At 48.4% G+C, this 11,006-nt stretch overlaps 1 protein-coding gene across 3 annotated transcripts; it reads left to right on the top strand.

The window, feature by feature from the left end:
• Positions 1-210: 210 nt before the first annotated feature.
• ATP5MJ (ATP synthase membrane subunit j) lies at positions 211-9,286 on the top strand. 3 transcript variants are annotated; one of them, XM_031001899.3, is made up of 4 exons: positions 211-333; positions 6,643-6,766; positions 7,822-7,845; positions 9,108-9,286. In XM_031001899.3, the coding sequence occupies exons 2-4, from the start codon at positions 6,643-6,645 to the stop codon at positions 9,134-9,136; spliced, it is 177 nt and encodes a 58-aa protein (XP_030857759.1). In that variant the 5' UTR covers positions 211-333; the 3' UTR covers positions 9,137-9,286. The 3 variants fall into 3 exon arrangements, with proteins under 3 accessions (XP_030857759.1, XP_055217655.1, XP_030857761.1); XM_055361680.2 differs by having other exon boundaries at positions 286-864; XM_031001901.3 differs by lacking the exon at positions 211-333 and adding an exon at positions 3,635-3,797.
• Positions 9,287-11,006: the final 1,720 nt, after the last annotated feature.

The raw sequence follows: 11,006 nt of genomic DNA, 5'->3' as shown, positions 1-11,006 counted from the left end.
GTATGTCTAGAACTTTCCTAGTTTCAGCGTTGAAGGTCCCGCGTCCCAGGAAACCCATCAGTCGTGGGAAGATGTGGAGGATTAGCCAGCCCACAGTGACACACGCGGGCACACCCCTAACGCACCCTCTCCCCGCCCCTTCTTGCCTGCGACACCAGGCGGCCGCCGGGGGCGCTGTGGTGCGCAGGCGCCGCTGGGGAGGCACTCTGGCCTTGCGGCGTATCTGCTGCTTCCGCTTTCCCGGCAGCCCCTGCGCGCGCCTGCGCGCTCGGTGACCTTTGCGAGTTGGCTGCAGATTAGTGGTGCTTTCTGAGCCGTCTGTCCTGCGCCAAGGTGAGTACGGGGACCTGGACCTGGCTCCCGAGGTGCGAGACGGCGGGGGCGGGAGGGCGAGAAGCCGCCTTGGCCCCAGCTGACCTTGGGGTCCCACCCCTCCGCCGGCACGCGCCTGCTTTTCTGCCCGGCTTTCCCTTCTCTGAAGGGAGGTAGGCCAGGGTCGGTTGCCGGAGGGAAGCATCGCCTAGGCTTGCGCCGCGTTTCCCTCCTTGGCCTTAACGTGCTCAGTGCACCTGAATTCTCCCACGGTTTTGACAGGGAGCGTACCTTGGCCTTGAGAGGTTCAGCTGCCTAACCCAGAGGCTACGCAGAGTTAGAGAAGCCAGAGTCCAAGCCAAGAACTCTGACTCCACATCCAGTCCCTTCTCTCCTTTATAACTCAAGTTTCCTTGCACCACACTTGCCCTCCACGTTATGCTGTACAGGACAACTTGGGTGAGGCAACAGGGAAGCTGAAAAGAGATCATACGGTGGTGAATGAAATTGTATGGAACTCGCGGGTCAGACATTTCCCATTTCCAGTGTCAGGTAATAGTTCGCCCTTAATGTAATGTGCCAAAACTTTGCAGACTTAAGTGGATACAGTAGACACACTTTTGGCCTATGAATAAGATGGATTTTTAAAAGGTCTGGTGCTGTAAAACTGACACACACAGCTAGGAAATGTGCCTGGGCAGAATGGACTCAAGAAAGGGGCCGGCCGGGCGCGGTGGTTCACGCCTGTAATCCCAGCCCTTTGGGAGGCTGAGGCGGGCGGATCACGAGGTCAAGAGATCGAGACCATCCTTACCAACATGGTGAAACGCCGTCTGTACTAAAAATACAAAAATTAGCTGGGTGTGGTGGCAGGCACCTGTAGTCCCAGCTACTCGGGAGGCTGAGGCAGGAGAATCGCTTGCACTCGGGAGGCGGAGGTTGCAGTGAGCCGAGATCACGCCATTGCATTCCAGCCTGATGACCGAGTGAAACTCCGTCTTAAAAAAAAAAAAAAAAAGTAGGGGCTGTCGTTTTATTATGTGTTGGGAACATGTAGCTGGGCGCGGTGGCTCACACCTGTAATCCCAGCACTTTGGGAGGCCGAGGCGGGCGGATCACGAGGTCAAGAGATCGAGACCATCCTGACTAACCCGGTGAAACCCCGTCTTTACCAAAAATACAAAAAATTAGCCCAGTGTGGTGGCACGCGCCTGTAGTCCCAGCTTCCCAGCTATTCAGGAGGCTGAGGCAGGACAATTGCTTGAACCCTGGAGGCGGAGGTTGCAGTGAGCCGAGATCGCGTCACTGCACTCCAGCCTGGGTGACAAAGCGAGACTGTCTCAAAAAAAAAAAAAAGTAGGGGCCGGACGCGGTGGTTCACGCCTGTAATCCCAGCCCTTTGGGAGGCCGAGGCGGGCGGATCACGAGGTTAAGAGACCGAGACCATCCTGGCCAACACGGTGAAACCCCGTTTCTACTAAAAATACAAAAATTAGCTGGGTGTGGTGGCGGCCTCTTGTAGTTCCAGCTACTCGGGAGGCTGAGGCAGGAGAATCGCTTGCACCCGGGAGGCGGAGGTTGCAGTGAGCCGCGATTGCACCATTGCACTCCAGCCTGATGACCAACTGAAACTCTGTCTAAAAAAAAAAAAAAAAGTAGGGGCCCTCGTTTTATTATATATTGGGAACATGTCACTTGTCCAGGCAAATACGGCAACTGAAGTCAAGGGGAAAGGAGGGGAAAGGTATTTGCAAGCTACTGTATAGCAGGCCCCTGTTGCACTGGGGACTAAGGGTAATTTTGTAAGGAGACCATACCAGGGTGCCTGGGCCCCGAGCACAATGTCAGGATGACTCAGTTTCTTTAGTGCCTTCTTACCGTAGCCATTGTACCCTCCCAGTTTACTTTGCCCTTTTCCTTCTAGACCCTCATCTTACCTTGTTCTGTCCAAAGCCCCTACCTGGCTTAAATGAGGGCGTCTTTTTAAGCCTTCCTTCTTGTTAGAGTCCCAGTGGCTTAGTATTAATTATAGCCATCAACTGGATATTTGTATCAATTCTGTTACTGCTGTGATCATTCATTGAATTCCTTTTTTTTTTTTTTTAAGATAGAGGGGGAGTGTCTTGTTGCCCAGGCTGGAGTGCAGTGGCACGATCTTGGCTCACTGCAAGCTCCGCCTCCCGGGTTCAAGCGATTCTCCTGCCTCAGCCTCCCGAGTAGCTGGGATTACAGGCGCCCACCACCATGCCCAGCTAATTTTTGTATTTTTAGTAGAGATGGTTTCACCATGTTAGCCAGGCTGGTCTCAAACTACTGACCTTAAGTGATCCGCCCGCCTTGGCCTCCCGAGATGCTGGGATTATAGGCGTTAGCCACCGTGCCCAGTCCATTCTCTGGATTTTTATTCCGTACCAGGCACTAGGCACTAGGCTGGGTCCTTTAGGTTTCCCCTTTGTTTTTGTTTTTGAGATGGAGTCTCGCGCTGTCACCCAGGCTGGAGTGCAGTGGTGCAGTCTTGGCTCACTGCAAGCTCCGCCTCCTGGGTTCACGCCATTCTCCTGCCTCAGCCTTCCGAGTAGCTGGGACTACAGGCACCCGTCACCACGCCCGGCTAATTTTTTGTATTTTTAGTAGAGACGGGGTTTCACCGTGTTAGCCAGGATGGTCTTGATCTCCTGACCCCTTGATCTCCCTGCCTTGGACCCCCAAAGTGCTGGGATTACAGGCGTGAGCTACCGCTCCCGGCCTTGGTTTCCTCTTTGAATTGCATTGACAGCCCTCTGGGGGCAGGTGGAGGTATCCCTGTTTCACAGAAAAAGAAACCTCTGGGTTGGACGCGGTGGCCCACGCCTATAATCCCTACACTTTGGGAGGCCGAGGCGGGCAGATCACAAGGTCAGGAGATCGAGACCATCCTGACTAACACAGTGAAACCACGTCTCTACTAAAAATACAAAAAATTAGCCGGGCATGGTGGCGGGCGCCTGTAGTCCCAGCTACTCGGGAGGCTGAGGCAGGAGAATGGTGTGAACCCGGGAGGCGGAGCTTGCAATGAGCCGAGATCCGCCACTGCACTCCAGCCTGGGTAACAGAGCGAGACTCCGTCTCAAAAAAGAGAAAAAAAGAAACCTCTGAAACAACAGCTAAAGGGACTTGCCCACAGTTGAGAGCTGACCAGGCAGAGCTGGTGTTGGAGCCCAGGATTCCCAGGCTTCCAAACCCATCGGTCCTGTAGAATGCTTCCTTCCCAGTCGTTGCTGAGAGACAAGGGATTCATTCCATGCCTCTGAACTCCTAGTCTGGGGCTTCCAGAAACCTCCTCTGGGTCTTGTTTGGATGATCTGTGACATATTCCCAAAGCAGGGCTGTTCGTTTCTTGGAACCTCACACTCTGTCAGAGCATTCGAGTAGCTTGAGGACAGGAAATTTGAGGGCGGACTATCTGCAAGGTGTTCCAGGAGAAGGACACAGTCGCATCCTGCAAGGTCAGACCTCAGGCCACCCTCACGACCATCCTTGCCTAAATAAGTCCTCTCATAGGGAAGAGCAGGAAAGCAGGTGTTGGAGGTAGGTTCTCGTCATCAGGAGCTTGACGTACAGAGTTGGTGTGAGTGCAGTCCTGCTAACCTGCTGCGGGATCCGAGTACCCGCTTTATAGGAGTGGGAAGCAGTGTAGGAAGTAAGTACGAAAAGCACTTTTAAAATGCTGTTAAAAGGCTAGAGACGGAACTAACCACAATCAGGGCAGTCCCTGCTGTGGCTCTGGCCTGGCCTCCCCATTCTTGCCTGACTCAAGACAGTAACTTAGTTCCTGGTTCAGTGCCCTGTCGGTGCTCCTCTGTCCAGTAGCTTAGCTCCCACGGTGGGGGAGGAATCGAAGGGGCTCTGCAGCCCCCACCAGCTGCCCTCGAATCCCATCCAGGCCAGTTCCAGGTTCTAAACTGAATTTTCTTCATATTGTCAAAACAGGAAACAAAAAAACCCTAAAGCAAAAAAAAGTTGTTAAATTTAGAGAACAGTTTTAGAATAAAAGCTAAATTTTATGCTAGCCTCCAAGGCCCTTAAATGACATGGCCCATCTTCCTTCCCATAGTCCAGCCATGGTATTTTATGTAACAAGCATTTAATATACAGTACCAGACACTCAACACTTGACATAGAGTTATGCTATGTTATTCTCCATAACAACCCCTTGAGGTGGATCCTGTTTTTATCCCTGTTTTACAGATGAGAAAACTTAAGCGGTTGAAGTTAGCTAGTAAGTGACAGCCAGGATTTGAATCCGGCACTGTGGCCTCCCTATTCCTTCCAGCTCTCCAAGTTCATTCTGACCTCGGAGTCTCTGCCAATGCTGAGGATTCCTCTCCCAGATATCCTGACCCTTTATTGTTTCTCAGCTCCTAAAACAATGTCTGGCACCTAGTACATGCTCAGTGCACATTTGCCAAGTGAATAAATGACCACACGATCCGGGTTTCAGTGATTTGAGGGCCGCCATTTGACCTTTGACTAGGTTGCGCTTGTGAAGGATTCGGTGCGGTAAAGCTGACACACACAGCTGCGCAGTGTGGGAAAGGGAGCACACTGCCGAGCAGTCGGATTCTGTGGATCCTGAGTAGTGATGTGAAAGGAGCAGTGAGTGGGGGGAGGGAGGGAGGGGTGGAGGCAGCATTACAGCCGCAGCCAACGTGCAGTTCTTTCTTTCTTTTTTGAGACAGAGTCTCACTTTGTCACCCAGGCTGCAGTGCAGTGGTGTGATCACGGCTTACTGCATCTTCAACCACCCAAGCTCAAGCAGTCTTCCCACCTCAGTCTTCCAATAGCTATGACTAACATAAAAAATTAGCCAGGCAAGCACCACCACACCTGGTTAATTTTTTATGTTTTGTAGAGACGGGGTCTCCCTATGTTACCCAAATTAGTCTCGAGCTCCTGGACTCAAGTGACCCTCCCACATCAGCCTCCCAAAGCGCCGGGATTACAGGCATGAGCCACCACACCCAACCAAAGCAGTTTCCAAGTGAAATGAGAAGTGCTTAGATCTAGTCACTCCTGACAGCTATTTGACTGTAGTTTAATGGACCACTTCAGATGTTAAAAAGCATATTAAAATGAAAATGAGGGCATCTAATTTGCGGTCTATAGTAGAGAGTACATTGTAAAAGCAACAAAAAGCATTATTTTGAGACCTGCACATACAAGCAAACTGTAAGTTTGGAATTTAATGGCTTTTCCCAATCAAATTCAGTAATTCATTAAGTAACTACCTTTATTGATTAAATAAGTTCTATCATAATTGGCAGTTATTATGAAGTGACCTCGTTGTCTTACGTCATCTGTTTTGTATTTAGCAATAGACTTCAAGATGGAGATACAGCTGATCAGAGTGTGCTGAGCCTGGCATTAGTTTCACAAGGAAATCACCATGCCCTGGCCATATTCTTTTTCAGCTTCGAATGCGACATTCATTACATGAAGATGAGAAGATACTAATTTTTCGATTTAGACATTAGAGTCATGTGCAGTTCGGGGCATGGCATCAGGGTGGGAGAGGTGCTGGATGAGCTCTGTGATGTGAGGAAGGAGAAGTGGCTAGGATGGCCAAAGGTCGGAGGAGGGGGCCCTGGGGATGGGTTGAGTTGGAAGAGCTGTGGAAAGCATGAGTCCCAGGCCGGGCCCTGTGGCTCACACCGTAATCCTAGCACTTTGGGAGGCCAAGGTGGGCAGATCACTTGAGGTCAGGAGTTTGAGACCAGCCTGACCAATGTGGTAAAACCCCACCTCTACTTTAAAAAAAAAAAAAAAAAAAACGGCCAGGCACAGTGGCTCACACCTATAATCTCAGCACTTTGGGAGGCCAAAGCAAGGCAGATCGCCTGCACTCAGGAGTTCGAGACCAGCCTGGCCAACATGGCAAAACCCTCTACTAAAAATACAAAAATTAGCCGGGCGTGGTGGCACGCATCTGTAGTCCCAGCTACTCGGGAGGCTGAGGCAGGAGAATCACTTGAACCTGGGAGTCAGAGGTTGCAATGAGCCAAGATTGCGCCACTGCACTCCAGCCTGGGCAACAGAGTGAGATTCCACCTTAAAAAAAAGAGGCGTAAGTCCCATGTGAGTGCACTCCAGCCTGGGCGACAGAGTGAGACTCCACCTTAAAAAAAAGAGGCGTGAGTCCCCTGTGAGTGCAGAACGGGTCTGACATCTGACACAGGCGAGGCTCCCTAGCAGTCATGGGAAATGGGGTTGAACTTAACAAATTAAAATCTTTTACCAGTTAGGTTTAAAGCAATCATCATTCTAATTTTTAATCACTGTGTTCATTTTCAGATGCTTCAAAGTATTATTAAAAACATATGGATCCCCATGAAGCCCTACTACACCCAAGTTTACCAGGAGATTTGGATAGGAATGGGGCTGATGGGCTTCATCATTTATAAAATCCGGGCTGCTGGTATGTTTCCTTATGTTTGATTTTTCTGAGGTCAGGAAGAAAATTATTTTCAAAAAGAATCACAATTCACATTGTAAAGGAACTATGGGTTCTAACTAGGTATGAACATTAGAGCTACCTACAGTCCTTCGTAAAAAATACAGGGAGCACATGTCAGCTATAAAAGACATTTGGGGACAGTGGGGAATTTTTTTTTTCTTTTTTTTTTTTTTGGAGACAGTCTCTCACTCTGACGCCCAGGCTGGAGTGCAATGGCACGATCATGGTTCACTGCAGCCTCCACCTCCTAGGCTCAGGTGATTCTCCCACCTCAGCCTGCCAAGTAGCTAGGACCACAGGTGCCCGTCACTATGCCCAACACCACCACACCTAGCTAATTTTTTTTTTGTACTTTTTTTTTTTGTAGAGATGGGGTTTTGCCATGTTACCCAGGCTGGTCTTGAACTCCTGGGCTCAAGCAGTCCTCCAGTCTTGGCTTCCCAAAGTGCTGGAATTAACAAGCGTGAGCCACAACACCTGGCCCAATTGGGGAACTTTGAACAAGACTTTAACATCAGAATTGTGAGTTTTCTTAGGTGTGAAAGTGGTATTACATTCGTTTTAAGAGAGGAAGGCTAAAATATTTAAGGTATGGGTTCATGGTATGTGGTATTTCATTGCACCTTTTCAACTCTTCTGAATATTTGAAATTTGTTTGTAAAAAAATTTGGAGGGGAGGAATAACCACTTGGTTCTCAGTAGAGCAGAGCAGTGTGGCCCAATCACATGTTACTAAGCCACTGATTACAAAGAGAAAAGAGAAAACTTTATGCTGCAAGACTAGAGTTTAGGACATTGTAGAAGGTAAGGAGCCCTGCAAATTTGAAAGGGCTGTTAGCTGTTCATAGAACATCTTTGGTAGGAATTTTACCATTTCTTGGCTATAAGACATTTTCTGAAAGCTTCCTGAATTGCTTTACCTAAGCTACAATGCCTTCAGCTAAATGTTAATTTTGACAAAGGCATTTTTATAAAGCATTGATATGACTGCTTTTTTTTCCTGCCTTTTATTTTAGATAAAAGAAGTAAGGCTTTGAAAGGTAAGATTTTTGCTTCTGAAAATGGTTGGGAATGGAAAACAGCATCATGTCTTTTCAGGACAAGGTATATCGTTGTTCTCAATTGAAATTGAAACACGGTTCAGTATATATGTAAGGTGCAGTCGAAATGCTTCACAGCTTGAAGTTTGCTATGCCTGCTGGGAAAGAGAATTCTGAATTTCTGCTTTTTATAGTCAAGTGGATCAAGTAAAACTTCCAGGAGTAATAGAGGAATGGATTAATTAGAGGTAGTCGATATCATCACCAATAGGGAAGCACAAGTGAGCTGTGCAAGCATGCTGTCCTAGAAGTTCCCTAGTGATGTGGTTTTATTTTGTTGTTATTTTGAGACGGAGCCTCGCTCTGTCGCCCAGGCTGGACACAGTGGTGCAATCTCGGCTCACTGCAAGCTCCGCCTCCCAGGTTCATGCCGTTCTCCTGCCTCAGCCTTCTGAGTAGCTGGGACTACAGGCACCTGCCACCACGCCTGGCTAATGTTTTGTATTTTTAGTAGAGACGGGGTTTCACATAGCCAGGATGGTCTGGATCTCTTGACCTTGTGATCCACCCGCCTCAGCCTACCCGTAATGATGTGTTTTTAATGGTTTTGTTTTGTTTTGTTTTGTTTTGTTTTTTGAGACAGAGTCTCGCTGTGTTGCCCAGGCTGGAGTGCAGTGGCACAATCTTGGCTCACTGCAACCTCCGCCTTCCAGGTTCAAGCAATTCTCCTGCCTTAGCCTCCCAAGTAGCTGGGATTACAGGTGCCCGCCACCATACCCGGCTAATTTTTTGTATTTTTAGTAGAGATGGGGTTGGCCGGGCTGGTTTCAAACTCCTACCTCAGGTGATCCACCTGCCTTGGCCTCCCAAAGTGTTGGGATTACAGGCATGAGCCACTGCGCCTGGCCTTTAATGTATTTTGAAAGAAAGCGCCTTATAAATTTATGCCAGAGTGACAATGAAACTGTAGCCATTTGAATGTTACACAAACCCAGGACTGGCTACATGAGTTTGAGGAAGAGGTGTTTCCCTGCCCCTCTCTTTGCGCTGTGGGTGACCACTGCCTGTCTGCTGTCATTACATGAACCCTTAAGCACTCTGGGTGTTTCATATAGAAATAATCCTACTTTTCAATAGTATTGAAAGGTGTCATTTATCTTTTTGGACTGTTGATCAACTTCTTTTGATACTTGTTTAATAAATTACATCCAACTTGTTACTTCTTTCTTAAATCGTATTTATATATGCATCTCTTTCAAAAGCTTCAGCGCCTGCTCCTGGTCATCACTAACCAGATTTACTTGGAGTACGTGTGAAAGAAAACGTCAGTCTGCCTGTAAATTTCAGCAAGCCGTGTTAGATGGGGAGCGTGGAACGTCACTGTACACTTGTATAAGTACCGTTTACTTCAAGGCATGAATAAATGGATCTGTGAGATGCACTGCTACCTGGTACTGCTTTCAGTGTGTTCCCCCTCATCCCCTCCGGCGTGTCAGGCATACTCTGAGTAGATAATTTGTCATGCAGCACATGCAATCAGAATCTCACTGAGCCACCCATCATTGTGAAATAATTACCTCAGTTGTCACAGGACTTGGTGATCAGGATCCAGGCACTCACTTGTATTCTACTGCTCAATAAACGTTTATTAAACTTGATCCTGCTACTTATCTTGTGACCTCTCTGAGCCTCTGTTTTCTTATTTGGAAAATGGAGATGTTAATTATGTAAGCTCTAACTTACAGTTATTATGAGGATAAATAAGAGAAAGATTTAAACTATGAAATCCTTTAGAAATAAGGTAGCATTCGATGACATAGTAGTTGAAATTATAAGCTGTAGGAGAATATTGCATCAGGAAATAATCACAAGACAAAGTACATAATAAGCCAATCGAAAAAAAAAAGCCAATTGATTCTAGTTAGGCTAGTATCAAATGCATACTGCATAATATTTGTCTCCATCTAAGACAATTACCAAGATCCCTAAATTGTGCGCTAAAAAGATTCTAAAGCAGCAAGCATGGGGGTAAAAGTGAGTCCAGTTTGAAATCTGGCACTCTGCAGGTGGGTAGGAGAGCAGCTGTGGAATGGGAGTGGTGGCTGCACCCTGGGTGTCCTGTCCTCTTGAGACCATCCTGTTTATCATCTGTGTCTCTGGCATTTAGCCTCATTAGGTCTGGCCCATGGTAGATGTCCAACAGATGACCGAGATCTCTCTGAGCCTCAGTTTCTTTTGTAAGACAACCAAAACCTGTCATGGCTTCCTCCAACAGCCTCAGGGTTGTTGGGCTGTGTGAGAAGTTTGCAGGAAAGCATTACACAGCATCAGTGGAAGTCAGCGTCAGGTCGTGTGAGATTCAGAGGGTTTGGTTCTGACACAGGAATCACATTTTTCCTGTGAACGCGTTTTGTTCTCTTCTGCCTCCAGAAGATGAATCTGCTGTGGTACAGAAAGGCCCTACCTTTAAAATTATCCATCTGCCCAGCTGCTCAGGCTTGAGAGTGCATTAGAATCACCTGGAAGGCCCTAACAGCCAGCTGGGCCCCAGTGTTCTGATTGCACTGCTGTAGGAAGGAGCCCAAGAACTTGTATGTCTAACAAGCATCCAGGACGTGTGGATGCCAGGACCCCAGCTGGAAAATTTCTAATGATACAAAGAACCCAGGCCTGCCCTACCACAGCCTTCACATCCACTGCACTGGCACCAGGCTCCAGCCCTGTGTCACGCATCTTAGTGCATTTAGTCCGCCTTAGAACCTAGTGAGGCATCAGTACAGGCCCTGACTTTCAGAACAGGAAACAGGCTGAGAGGCAGTAACACGCTACAGATGTCGCAGCTAGCAAGCACTGGGGCTGGGACTTGAACCCCCAGAACCTGAACTCTCCTCCAAAGGGAGGTGAGGACGGATGGGAGCTGCCCTCCCCACCCCCACCCCCGGAAGCAGAGGTTGATGTGTCTGACCCAGGAGGGCTTCCCCACAAAGGCTGGGCCATTCCTCTTCTCCCTTTACTACTTAAGGCTTCCTTCGGCAAATTACCAGGGTATGTTGGGCGCAGTGGCTCACGCCTGCACTTTGGGAGGCTGAGGCGGGCAGATCGCTTGAACCCAGGAGTTTGAGATCAGCCTGGGCAACATGGCGAAACCCCATCTCTACAAA

Source organism: Gorilla gorilla, chromosome 15 (assembly GCF_029281585.2).
Source record: "Gorilla gorilla gorilla isolate KB3781 chromosome 15, NHGRI_mGorGor1-v2.1_pri, whole genome shotgun sequence".
Taxonomy (NCBI): domain Eukaryota; kingdom Metazoa; phylum Chordata; class Mammalia; order Primates; family Hominidae; genus Gorilla; species Gorilla gorilla.
This window is presented reverse-complemented; position numbering and strand designations above follow the sequence as displayed.